Here is a 14,578-nt window from a genome sequence, read left to right as displayed (position 1 = left end):
TGGACACCTTCCAACCTTGGGGGGCTCAGTTTCCAGTGCCATCTTCTATTTCTTTTTTCCCTTTTCATAGTGTTCATGGGATTCTCAAGGCAAGAATACCATTTCGTCCATCAGTGGATTACATTTTGTCAGAACTCTTCACTATGACCCATCTATCTTGGATGGCCCTGCACAGTATGGCTCATAGTTTCACTGAGTTACACAAGCCCCTTTGCCAAAAATGACCATGATCCATAAGGGGGAAGAAAGCAAAGGCTTTTCCAATGATGATGCTAAACCAATAAGATATCTATATGCAAAAAGAGGATGAGATGTATGATTGAGTTCCTTCAGCTATTCACCTGAAACTATCACAACATTATTAATCAGCTATACCCAAATTCCAAATTAAAAGTTTTTTAAAATGCCTGAAATTAAAAGGATTCTAATTTCAAAACTCAAATACAGTTCAACATTTCTTATGTATCAGTAAAATATGGATAACTGTGAAAAAAGAACTGTAACACTTTTCACCATATATGAAAAGGAACTCAAAATTGATTATAAACATAAATGTAAAACCAAAAACTTTAAAACTTCTAGAAAACATAAGAGAAAATCTTTGTGACCTGGGATGAGGCAAACATTCCTTACACAGGACACCAAAAATGATCATTCATAAAAGGAAAAATGTATTATAAGTTAGAAATCATCAAACCTAAGAACTTCTGCTTTTTAAAAGACACAGTTAAAGAGAATGAAAGGATAAACAATAGACCAGAAGAAAATATTTTCAAACATACATGATAAAGGACCTAGCATTCAAAATATATAAAGAGTTTCAAAGTTCAGTAACAAAAACTACTCAATAAAAAATGGCCCAAAGATTTAAACAGATATTTTATCAAAAAAGATACATACATGTCAAATAAGCACGTGAAGAGATGTTCAACATCATTAATCATTAGGGCTATAAAAATTCAAAACCACAATAAGGTCATCATAAACTTATCAGATATACAAAATTAAAATAAGACTGACTATATCAAGTGTTGGTAAGAATGTGGAACAACTGAAACTCTCATATACTGCTGGTAAGACTGTAAAAATTATACAACCTCTTTGGAAAATAGCTTGACACTATCTTTAAGTTAAAATAGAGACCTACTATATAACCCAGTCATTATATTCTTAGATATTTAACCATGGAAGAAAAAAGCATATGTCCATACATGACCGTTTCTAGTAGCTTTATTAGTATTATCCAAAAATTACAAAAAAATGTATATCCATCAACAAGTGAATGAATAGACAAATCACTGTGTACCCATACAGTGGAATACCACTCAGCAATAAAAATGAACTACTGATGCATGCCACAACTTGAATGAATCTCAAAATAATTATGCTAAGATAATTAAGCCAGACAAAAAACCAATACATATCATACGATTTCATTTATATGAAGTCCTAGAACATGCAAACCAAATAGTAAAGAAAGCAGATTCAGTAGTGGTGGGGCAGGAGGGAAGCATTACAAAAGAATACAGGAAAACTGTTGGGGACGATGGATAAACTAATTATTTTTATTGTATTGATGGTTTTATAAATTTATACAAATGTCAAAATTTATCAAAGCATGTACTTTAGTAAGTACAGTTTGTTGTATGTCAACTATACCTCGCTAAAGCTGTTTTAAACATGAATAAATTAAAGCTTACTCTCAAAGGCATTTTGGTAGCTTGAGTAGCCAAAGTCCTAGGCTTGCCCCTATCTACTTCATCCAGTTATTTTTACTGATCTTATTCCTAAGAGAAAAATGAGTAATGCATTGAAATGATTTACATGACAGTCAGAAAATGCCATTAACTGGCACATTCATGAAATATTATGTAACCAAAAAAAAAGAATATTTAAAATTTCCATAGCAAAAAGTAATTAGCAAAACAACAAAAACAATGTCTTAGTTTTGTTTCAATAAAATACAGCAAAAATTTACAAATACTCACCTCTTTGGATAATCTTGTGAAGACATCTCCTCCCCTGAGAAAATCCAATATTAAATACAGCTTCCCTTCAGTCTGAAAGGCTAATTAGAAATTAAAATGCAGATGTAACAATTTTTAAGGCTTACAAAGCTTAGTATACTTTATATTTAATATAGCTGTTTAGAATTTTATCACTGAACACTATACTGAAATTAACCATTTACTTACATGGTGCATTATTCAATAACATCATTTCAAAATTAAAACTAGTGCTGAAAAGCTATAAACCCCTTTCCAGAATATATCAGATGTTCTACATTGTAGCTTTACACAGAAACTTGTAACATCATCATTTTCCTCATTTATGAAGCACAATAATCTACTGCAATTGCCTGAATTCTACCTTCCCATCTATTGAAAATCTACTAATTGCGTCAGGCTCAAAAAAATATCACCCCGTTTCTTCTATTAAGAGACTTTCTTCTGTTAAGGACTTCCTCCTTTTCACATTTCCCCACAGTGTCCCTACACTCTTCCCCATCAGAATTACTTGCTACTGCTTTTGAGATCTCATTGTACTTTATTTATATCTTATGATACCTCAATCTATTTTGATTTATAAGATTAATTGGTCTTATATGTCTGTGTTCCCTATACATTACAAATTTCTTAAGATCAGAGATTATATCCTCTCTAGAGCCTACTGATTTGAATATTTTGCATAAAACTGGTGTTTAGTGATTAATCTAATGATATCCCAGAGATTCAAGGAAGGAGATCTTCAGATACTACTACTACTTTCATTCCATTTGGGTAATGGGGAATGAAAGAATAATGGGTGAAAAATTCTAGATTTTTGCTAGTAAAGTAATGCTCAAAATTCTCCAAGCCAGGCTTCAGCAATATGTGAACCATGAACTTCCAGATGTTCAAACTGGTTTTGGAAAAGGCAGAGGAACCAGAGATCAAATTGCCAACATCCACTGGATCATCAAAAAAGCAAGATAGTTCCAGAAAAATATCTATGTCTGCTTTATTGACTATGCCAAAGCCTTTGACTGTGTGGGTCACAATAAACTGTGGAAAATACTGAAAGAGATGGGAATACCAGATCACCTGGCCTGCCTCTTGAGAAACCTGCATGCAGGTCAGGAAGCAGCAGTTAGAACTGGACATGGAACAACAGACTGGTTCCAAATAGGAAAAGGAGTACGTCAAGGCTTTATATTGTCACCATGCTTATTTAACTTATATGCAGAGTACATCATGAGAAATGCTGGGCTGGAAGAAGCACAAGCTGGAATCAAGATTGCTGGGAGAAATATCAATAACCTCAGATATGCAGATGATGCCACCGTTATGGCAGAAAGTGGAAAGAAACTAAAAAGCCTGTTGATGAAAGTGAAAGAGGAGAGTGAAAAAGTTGGCTTAAAGCTCAACATTCAGAAAACGAAGATCATGGCATCTGGTCCCATCACTTCATGGGAAATAGATGGGGAAACAGTGGCTGACTTTATTTTTTTGGGCTGCAAAATCACTGCAGATGGTGATTTCACCCAGGAAATTAAAAGATGCTTACTCCTTCGAAGGAAAGTTATGACCAACCTATACAGCATATTCAAAAGCAGAGACATTACTTTGCCAACAAAGGTCCATCTAGTCAAGGCTATGGTTTTTCCAGTGGTCCTGGAGAGTTGGACTGGAAGAAAGCTGAGTGCCGATGAATTGATGCTTTTGAACTGTGGTGTTGGAGAAGACTCTTGAGAGTCCCTTGGACTGCAAGGAGATTCAACCAGTCCATCCTAAAGGAGATCAGTCCTGGGTGTTCATTGGAAAGACTGATGGTGAAGCTGAAACTCCAATACTTTGGTCACCTCATGCGAAGTGTTGACTCATTGGAAAAGACCCTGATGCTGGGAAAGATTGAGGGCAGGAGGAGAAGGGGACGACAGAGGATGGGATGGTTGGATGGCATCACCAACTCAATAGATGTGGGTTTGGGTGGACTCCGGGAGTTGGTGATGGACAGGGAGGCCTGGCGTGCTGTGGTTCATGTAGTTGTAAACAGTCAGACACGACTGAGTGACTGAACTGAACTGAGTAATTACTATAATGCATATTTGTCAAAATTACCTAAAAATAAAATCAATGGCTGCTATTCATCTAAATTTCAAAAACCGAGAGCAACACAGTAAACTGGATCAGTAATTTTTGCCTTTGAATTCCCCAGGTAAGTTAAATGCCATAATCTCATGCATACAATAAATTGGCAATGGAGCCATTATTAAAATTCAGAATGGCATGCATTGGAAGAATTAATAGTTAAAATGACCATACTGCACAAAGCAATCTAAAGATTCAATGCAATCCCTATGGAAATACCAATGGCATTTTTCACAGAACTAGAACAAATAATTTAAAAATTTGTATGGAAATACCAAAGACCCTCAATAGCCAAAAACAATCATGAAAAAGAAGAACAAAGCTAGAGGCATCACACTCCCTGACTTCAGACCATGCTAAAAACTACAGAAATCAAAACAATATGTACTGACATAAACAGAGACATATAGATCAATGGAACAGAATAGAGAGCCCAGAAATAAACCTACACACCTATGATTGATTAACCTGTAACAAAGGTGACAAGAATATTCAAAAGAGAAAAAGGGAGTCTCTTCCATAAGTGGTGCTGGGAAAACTGGACAGTTGCATGTAAAAGAATGAAATTTTCTAACATCATATATAAAAATAAACTCAAAATGGATTAAAGACCTAAATGTAAGACCATAAACCATAAAACTTCTAGAAGAGAACATAGGTAGAACACTCTTCAACATGAATCAAAGCAATGTTTTTTTTGGGATTTGTCTCCTAAGGCAAAGGAAACAGAAGCAAAAATAAACAGATCAGACCTAATTAAAATAAAAAGCTCTAGCACAGCAAAGGAAACCATCAACAAAATGAAAAGACAGCCTACTAAATTGGAGAAAATATTTTCAAATGATATGACTAATAAGGAGCTAATATCCAAAATATATAAACAGACCATATATCTCATCACCAAAAAAACCAACAACCCAATTTTAAAAATGGGCAGAAGACCTGAATAGACATTTTTCCAAGGAAGACATACAGATGACCAACTAGCACATGAAAAGATGTTCAATATCGCTAATCATCAGAGTATCAAAACCCCAATGAGATACCATCTCACATCTATCAGAAATGTATATCATGAAAAAGACTACAAATAACAAATTTTGGAAAGGGTGTAGACAAAATGAAACCCTTGTACACTGTCAGAAATTATGTAAGTTGGTGCAAGCACTGTGGAAAACAGTATGGAGTTTCCTCAAAAGAATAAAAATATAACTCAGCAATTCCACACATTTTCTGAAGAAAATGAAAATATTGCCACAAAAAAATATATGCACCACAATGTTCATGGCAGAATTTTTTACAGTACACAAGATATGGAAGCAACCTAAGTATCCAACAGGTAAATGTATTAAATAAAGATGTGGAAAATATATATGTGTATATATATACACACACATACATACATCCACACACACATACACAATGGAGTATTACTCACCCATAAAAATAATGAAATATTGTCATTTGCAACAACATGGATGGGCTTAGAGGGTATTATGCTTTGTGAAATATGTCTTACAAAGACAAATATTGTATGATATCACTTACATTTGGAATCAAAAAATAAATTAGTGAATTTAACAAAAAAGGAACAAACTTATGGAGAACAAACTACTGGTTACCAATGGGGAAAGATACGGGAAAGTGGCAAGACAGGGGTATGGGATTAAGGGATACAAACTACTATGTATAAAATAAATAAGCTACAAGGATATATAGTATAATACAGGGAATAAGTATAAATGGAATATAACCTCGAAAATTGTGAATTACTATATTATACACCTGAAACATATAATACTGTAAATAAACTATACCTCAATTAAAAAAAAAATCTCAGAATTCTTTGACCCCAAATTCATGTTCTTTCCATTGTACCTATTGCTTCTCACTAGTATCCCTCTCTCTCAAATATAAGAAAAAATAACTCAAATAGACTAGTATACCATATAGTCCTCTTCAACAGGATGAGGAAATAAGACTAATATGATCATTATGAACATGTAAGAGGAACCCATTCAAACACAAGAAAGTTTTGAATAAATTATCACAGTAGTTTATAGCCTAAGATCCCTAGAGTTACAGCCTAATAGATACAGAAATTCTACTAGACAAGTAGTCAAAAGACACTATCTTGTTACCTTAGACAAGTTAACCAACAAATACAGGAAATACATCTAAAAGCTGGATATTAATTCTTATTTCAGATAAGTATGTTTTACATAGCTGAAAGTATTAAATCATTCCATATTTATTTCCTGTTTGAAGTATTTATCTTATGTTATATTATTGTCTGAAAGGAAATCTTAGTTCTCTAGTTTGATATTTTTTTTTAAAAAGATTACATACCATAGTGCAATTTGACAATAAATGGATGATTTACTTCCACCAGTATATCCCTCTCCATCTTTGTCCGAATTCTGTCTCGAACTAAAAATTACAGAAGGGTAGAGTATATTGTTCTTGTACATAATTTCAGTAGAGATCCCATCAATAATTCACCAAACACAAATATAGAAATTTAAAATATAACTTTGTAAGTGCCTGAATTTGAAGTCAATATTCCTAGGCAGCAATTACCATAGTCTAAAAGCTAACAAATTCAGTTTAGATCTAGAGATGGGTTAAATGCCACAGTGTTATTTGGTGGATAAGCATTATATATTAGTATTCAAATGAGTTTACTGATTAAAACTGAGCACAGTGTTGTTGTTATCACAGCCTAGAAGACAGGGTATATAAGTGTATGCAGGTGGCTGTGCCTTCTCAATATGTAATACCAACAGATAGAACAGAAAAAATAAGAATCTTGAAGAAAAAGAATATAGTTTAATAAAACAAGTTCACTTTAAATTAAATAAAATGTATCACTTTTTATCTCATTAATTCTTTTTTACCAGGATACACTCACTAAATTCAAACCTAGAAATATCAATTACCACTAGAAAGCTGTAACAATTACTAATGTTAAAAGGAAACTAAATCTACTCATATAAAAAAAAAATAAAAAAAAAAAAAAAAAAAAAAAATCTAATCATATAGGCAATACATAGCACATTTCTTAAAACAAGCTTTACCATGTTTTATTTTAATAAGCTTTCTGATCTTCTACCTTTTAAAGAAGCTTTCTTTAACACCTTCATTGCATAGAGTTGTCCAGCATCAGGACCAGTCTTCTTTCTAACGAGAAATACCTAATAAGAGAATTAAAATTTTAAAAAGTGAAATTCACATCCCAAGCCATTCCTGCTATACATATATATTAACATATACAAATAGCCTTACATATTCTCTAATTGTATAAAGATATACCTTTCCCTATAAATTATACTTAGTTTATACTTTCTCACTTTCATTCACTTAGTAAATCACATGCTCATACATCCTAATGTGGAAAAGTTAAAAGAACATTTGAGAAGTTTGAGATATAAGAGATAAATAATATAATGAAAGACAGTTTGAGCTAAGGGAGCTCCTTATAAGACACAAGCTCCTTTTTGTTTTCTTAATATGAAGCAAACAAATGTAATTACTGTTAATTGGACACCTTCATTTCTAGTTTCCTATTGGTCCATTTTGTAAGTTACCAGGTATTTTATTTTCTAATAGGGCTTCCCTGGTGACTCAGATGGTAAAGAATCTGCCTGAGATGCAGGAGACCCAGGTCCACACCTGGGTCATGAAGATGAGGAGGAAAACACAACCCACTTCAGTATTCTTGCCTGGAGAATTCCATGGACAGAGGACCCTGGAGTTCTACAGTCCATGGTGTTGCAAAGAGTCAGACAAGAATGAGTGAAAACAATTTTCAATTTATTTTCTAAGAAGATATTAGAGGCAATTCTTATCTACCTGCCAAGTGAAAGAATCATAATGCTGAATATTTCAATAAAAAATGAAAGTTACTGATTAAGCTTAAAGTAATAATTTCTCACATTTTCAAACCAATAAATGATTCATTAAAAGGTAAGTTTTTAAAAGCCTCAGTTATGAAGATAAATATATTATAGTTTCATAACAGGTATTTACTATTAAAGGGTTGTTTCCAGTTTTAAATTAGTGTTCACTGCCTCAACCTGCCATCCTCAACTCTAACAAGCTCTATTCAAATGGTGATAAATTTAAAATGTGATCAAATTAACTAATTTGTATACATAAAACTGCAGATTGGAGAGCTTCTAAGTAATTTTTGTCTTTTTCCTATGGTAGAGCTTAAAATTCTTTATTCAAATTATTCTATGTGATAATTATATATCAGCCAACTGGGCAAGTGGGGGCGTTCATTTAATCATTACTTCATTTAATCATTATTTCATCTCTCCTTCTCCTATTCTTGTACTCTAAGACCATTTCAGTTTTATCGATTTTCACACTATCTATTGTAGTGCTCCTCATACTTTGTGTGTAGACCAAACAGTCTTTTCTTCCCCCTTTCCTCCAAATCCACTGTATACCATTACTTACTCTTTCATCAGTGAAAAACCATGGACTTATATGTATTTGTATAGCTTATTTCAGTCAATATCAATTTTTAAAAAGCAGATTAAATTAACTGCCATAATATATACACAAAAGCTTCAAAGTTAAGTAAATGGCATTAACCCTAAGTACCAGACTTAGTTTTCATTCAATGTTAATGACATGGACAAATAAATGTTGATAAACAGTTTCCTTTTTTCTAATCAATATCAGGTGATCAAGATATTGACAACAAAGGAGTCAAGTCATTTCATGAGTGATGACTCCATTACAAGTAGGAGAACAATCTTTCTCAGTTTCTTCCAAGAAAGCAGTTCTCAATTATTTTTGGTCTCAAGAATTCTTTTACAAACTTAAAAATTACTGATCACTCCAAAGTACTTTTGTTTTTGTGGGTTATAACTACTGATATTTACTGTATTAGAAATTACAGAAAAAAATTAACTATGTATTTGATTAAAAATAATAAAATTACATGTGAATATAAATATTTTTTTAAATGACTATTTTTTCCAAAACAAACAAACAAAAAACAACAACAACAACAACACTGAGAAGACTGACACTGATTTACATTTCTACAAGTCCCTAATATCTGGCTTAACAGAAAATAGTTGGATTCTCGTATCTGCTTCTACATTCAATCTGTTGCAATTAAACTGCTTTGCTTAAATTATAAGAAGAAAATCAGGCTTCACACAGTTACATATCTGGAAAAGGGAGAAGTATTTTAATAGTCTTTTGATATAATTGTGATTATTCTCCTTTATATGACACAAGAATTTGACAAGTATAAGTTTCTTAAAGATTAGCTGCAGTGAAAAAATCTGAAACCACGTCAATTAACTGTCCATATTCTTTTACATAATAACCCAGTGGTCTATGGGACATGTTGAATGGATTTTGCACTGATGGCTGATTTGATAACATCATGTGTTTATCAACTCAAAAGCACTGGTTCACTGAGTTATGCAGGTCTTCCAAATGTTGACAGCAGCAATCTCATCAGGAAAGTCTTTTGAGTACTGAGAACATGTTGAGCACAGTGGCAAATAAAAATTGGCCAAAATTCTAACTTTTTCCTTTGAAGCTCAAATTATCATTGGCTAAAATGCTAAGTTGTTTTCCATGAAATACAGGTTCACTCTATTCATTTTTGAGAACATCTACCAAATGCCCAAGTTTAAGTAATCACAGTTTGTCAATCACTCTTTCATGGAAAAATGACATTTCATGAAAAAAGTATCTAGTGTAGCTCACAATTCAAAAAACTTCACAAGTATTCTGTCTTGAGACAATCATATTTTTTTGGTGTGCAGCTAAAGTACTTTGGGTACTTCTCATTTCATCCCACAATATTAAAAAGAAGCATACTCAAGGACTGATATTTGATAAATCTAATAACTGTTAACACTTCATCAAGGACATTCTTAAGTAAAACTTGTATTTTTCTAACTATGTGTGGCAGTGAAGGTCATAATGATTACTGATAGTTTAAAATCACTTCCTAGATTGTGCCAAAGTGCCAAAAAATTTACAAATAATATCTTAGCATTATTATAACATAGTCTTGTTCTTAAGGACTCCTTGAAAGTGTCTTGTGGATGTCCAAGGGTAGTAAGATCACACTTTGAGAACTACTGTTCTAGAACACAGCCTTTAGTGGAGCCAAAAAGAATGGAATACAGAGGGTAAAAAGAGGCAATTAAGGAAGGAAGAAAACAGAGTCCAGGTTTTCTGAAAAGACACACACACACAGCGGCCACTGTTCCCCTATCTCTTAAAACACTCACAATATCTCAATATGGCATCTAATAGAAGCCATCATTCACAGTCTAGGGAAGTAATTGTTTATTTTTTCATTACTTGATTTGTTCTTCTCAGGTCTAATGGATGAACCTTCCCAGCATAAGAAAACATCATATCACTCTACTCTCTTCCCATGATCAACTACAGAAGCTGAGTGATTTAAAGTTACTGTTATCCAAAAATGTATCTCTCCTGATAAGAGAGGTTTCTTTACAACCACCCTAATCCAATTTTCAGAAATTGTTCAAAAGAGAAATGAATGAGTGAATTACTCCAACATACTTCCTCTCTATCATATGGACTTCATTAAGAAGTATTTGCTGGCTGAAGTGAAGTGAAAAACTGCACAGTTTTAACACTAATTAGAAAGAAAGGACCAACTGCAAGAAATTTTAAGTTGTAAACACATATACTTAATCAATTACTTAGGAGGCAAGGGTTTGATATTTTCAAAAATTCATTTTTAAGTCCTATAGTTAAAGGTTTTACTATCACAAAAGCAAAAAAAAAAAGGAATGTTAAAATGTATGCTTTATGTAAATATGACTTGACATGTGAAATATATGAAAGGCTAGTCTGATAATGCCAAAGATGTTTTCATGTGTTTTATTTTATTGTGTTTTAAAATAAATAAGTTATTTAGTATACTTTATTTCAATTCACACATTACTTAATGTGTTTATTACAGAATCTTATATGCGTCTTTTGGTGGCTCAGTGGTAAAGAATCTGCCTGCCAAAGCAGGAGACATAGGTTTGATCCTGAGGTTGGGAAGATCCCCTGGAGGAGGAAATGACTACTCACACCAGTATTCTTCCCTGGGAAATCCCATGGACACAGGAGCCTGATGGGCTATAGTCCATGGGGTCACAAAAGAATCAGGCATGACTTAGCAACTAAACAACAACATAAGTTGTTTGGTATACTTCATTTCAATCCACACATTACTTGATGTGCTTACTACAGAATTTTATATGCATCTTTTATGATAATACATGCATCTTTAAAATACAATTTTACAACTGATTTTCATAGTATTTTTCCTGATTAAATAGATTGTATAGATATTTAATGTCACAAAGGTTTATATATGCTAAAATACATTTACTGCATTTTAACAATGGAACTTTCATAGGAAAACTTATAAATAAGACTACAGCACAAAGCTTCTTGGAATTGCTCCTACACTTATCTGATTCACAGCCTTGGCCAAATTCCTGACTAGGTTTGGCATATAACAAGTCCCAACCACACAATGCTTACACAAATGATGTAATACTGACAAGCAAGTGTTTTCACATCCTAGGAAGGAAAAAATAAGCCACTTCCTTAATATTTCTTTGGTTGATGACCTACACAAGGATTACTATTCTGTATTTTAGTATTAGGAATTGTTTAAAGCGCTTCCATGATATCCTTATTAAATCAAAGTTCCTGCACAAAGCTGAACGTTTCCTGAATTTTTAAGGACCACATTGACAACTTGTCAGCATGTTTCTACATTTAGTGTGAAGATGTTATTGAAGATATCTCATTATGTTATACTGTATTTTCTTTATGAAGCTCTATAAGAAAAATTTCTCTGGTCTGTTTGATATATTTCTTAAAGATTCTGTCAATAATCACACAATTAAATGTATCAGCCTCTTATAATGCGGCCAAAAATTTTGAGGCCATTATACCATGCATTTGTGAACAACAGAGTTTATTCCTGGCTTCAACTCATCTTTCCTGTTCTAATTTTTCTGCTTCCATCATCATCCCCACTTATTTTTAATTTTATTTTCTTTAGTATTCATTTATTAAAGCCTTAAATCCTTTCTGGAACAAAGTTGGATATAAATAAATACACATATGGATAAGTGTGTGTGTGTATCAAATAACAAGACAGATACTTTTAGTGGCTTGAAATGTTTGCCTGATGAGATTTTATTTAAGTCAATATGCAAGCATTTATATATTGGGGATATAAAAGAAATTCATCTCTGTTCTTCTAAAATTAATATCATAGAAATATTTTTTAAAATATTTTTTAAAAATACTGTACTTTTAGTAACTTTAAAAAATAAAGGTATTCAGGATGCACATGCCTCCTCTACAGGTCAGTTCTATAAATACACTCCCCCCCCACACACACAGATACACACATCTATTAAAAGCTCCTTCTAGTTTTACTCTCCCCAGCATAACTATTCAAGTCCTATCTCCTTGTCATCATATACCTCTTGTACCAATTCACTACCAAACAATAATCCACCTCAATTTGTCCTTTTTGTGTCCTGAAAAATGTTTCTCTATATTTTCCATGTTCTATTTTATACTGCACAGATATCAGATTATTTTAAGACAATTAACATCTACTTTATATTCATCAATGTTACTTTAAAAGTGGTATACACAAACCCAGTGTTCAATATATGTCTTTCTTTTAAAATATTTCAGAGCATAATAAATAAGCAATGCTCAACTGCCTTACTTTCCTCTTTTAAACTAAATCTCAGCCACCCTAAAATTAGAAATTAGTAGTTTTCTCACTATCTTCCTTCCCTTAAATTGCTGTTGTTGCTGTTTCCTACATGCTGTTACTTAATACCTGTATGTAATATTTTTCATATCTTAGATGCTAGGTATACAAAACTCAGGAACCAGACCTACAAACTTCCTTTCTAATAATCATGTACCAGTAAGCACTGGATAACCAATTTTAATAATGAGCGTCAGAGTTTATCCTCTTCAATTTTGCTTTTTCCCTTGAAACTAAAGCCCTTTGAAGGTAGGAGTTTTATATAATCCCTATATTACCCAGTACTTACCATAGCTGTACGTTCACATATTTTTATAACAGATGATAGACTAATAATTCATGCATTCATACATGAATTGATACATGCATTCTGACTTCTGTGATAGAGCTAAGGAAAAAATTACCAAGAGAAAGCTGAGATCATGACAGCATGTGAACAGAGAAAGAAGACCTCTTTTACAAAACTCAAACTTTCTTGATTTAGGCAGCAAATAAATAGCATGTTATATATTGTCCTGGAGAAATCAATTATCCCACAAGATTAGAAAACATTGAAATGGGATTATAAAACGACAGAAAAGGAGTGAAATTAGACTTTCCTTTGGGTGTATCATTTGATAATTTAGAATTGGCACATTTACCAGATTTCTACCTATGTGTTCAATTTTTTGCTAAATGTTTAAAAGAAAAACAAATGAGGGAAAAAAGCATTCATTACCTTTCCAAAGGATCCCTGACCAAGAACTTTGAGCAACTCAAATTGTGCAGGATCTGCTTTCTCATATCCTTCCTTAACATGTTGAGTAATAGGGATTTCTTTAACAACTCCTTCATCCTGTAAAAAGAAATCCAAGCAATACTCAAATATAGTTACAACATGTTATGATTAGCTCCATTTAGAACCAGAAATCACAACAGAAATAATTTAATGCCTAACTCCTTCAATCTAGCACAGAGTTTAATGGGCTACTGCTGCTGCTGCTGCTGCTAAGTTGCTTCAGTCATGTCTGACTCTGCGAGACCCCAGAGACAGTAGCCCACCATGCTCCCCCGTCCCTGGGATTCTCCAGGCAAGAACACTGGGGTGGGCTGCCATTTCCTTCTCTAATGCATGAAAGTGAAAAGTGGAAGTGAAGTCGCTCAGTCGTGTCTGACTCCTAGCGACCCCATGGACTGCAGCCTACCAAGCTCCTCCATCCGTGGGATTTGCCAGACAAGAGTACTGGAGTGGGTTGCCATTGCCTACTAGCATCCCCATTTCCTGGGTTTTGTAACACAGAAATAACACCACAACCTCTATAATTTCATGTAGACAGAAGCATACAAAATCTGTGCTTCAGCTTCTGTTCCAACTAAGTAGATATAGAAAAAAAAATGAACAACTGAAAGAGTCGCCTTTTAAGACTTTCACAAGTACATGCAGAGAAAGTAAAAAACCTTGTAAATTGTGATCTGACAAAAACTGTGAACCTCAAGAATTCTTTCATTATACCATTTTAAATAGTCAGTGTATACAAATATTTAAATGTCCAGCTATTCATATCATTGGAAAAGAAACTGGCGTGGATAAACAAAATCTGCAAAGCCCAAAGATGTTTCCAGGCCATACGCCTACTTTTATTGAAATTTTATATAC

The 14,578-nt window shown here is 33.2% G+C and overlaps 1 protein-coding gene across 3 annotated transcripts in view; it reads right to left on the bottom strand.

The window, feature by feature from the left end:
• The window catches only part of RPS6KA6 (ribosomal protein S6 kinase A6), a 177,159-nt gene that overhangs the window by 97,353 nt on the left and 65,228 nt on the right, over positions 1-14,578 (bottom strand). For all 3 annotated transcript variants that reach the window (XM_040265626.1, XM_040265628.1, XM_040265627.1), the window contains 4 exons: positions 13,661-13,777; positions 7,243-7,324; positions 6,480-6,560; positions 1,989-2,068 (listed from right to left, as the gene is read on the bottom strand). In XM_040265626.1, the coding sequence (XP_040121560.1) occupies positions 1,989-2,068; positions 6,480-6,560; positions 7,243-7,324; positions 13,661-13,777 (360 nt within the window). The remainder of the gene's footprint in view (positions 1-1,988; positions 2,069-6,479; positions 6,561-7,242; positions 7,325-13,660; positions 13,778-14,578) is intronic.

This window comes from Oryx dammah, unplaced genomic scaffold (assembly GCF_014754425.2).
Source record: "Oryx dammah isolate SB20612 unplaced genomic scaffold, SCBI_Odam_1.1 HiC_scaffold_23, whole genome shotgun sequence".
Lineage (NCBI taxonomy): Eukaryota > Metazoa > Chordata > Mammalia > Artiodactyla > Bovidae > Oryx > Oryx dammah.
The sequence above is the reverse complement of the archived record's forward strand: the minus strand, read 5'-3'. Positions and strand labels throughout refer to the sequence as shown.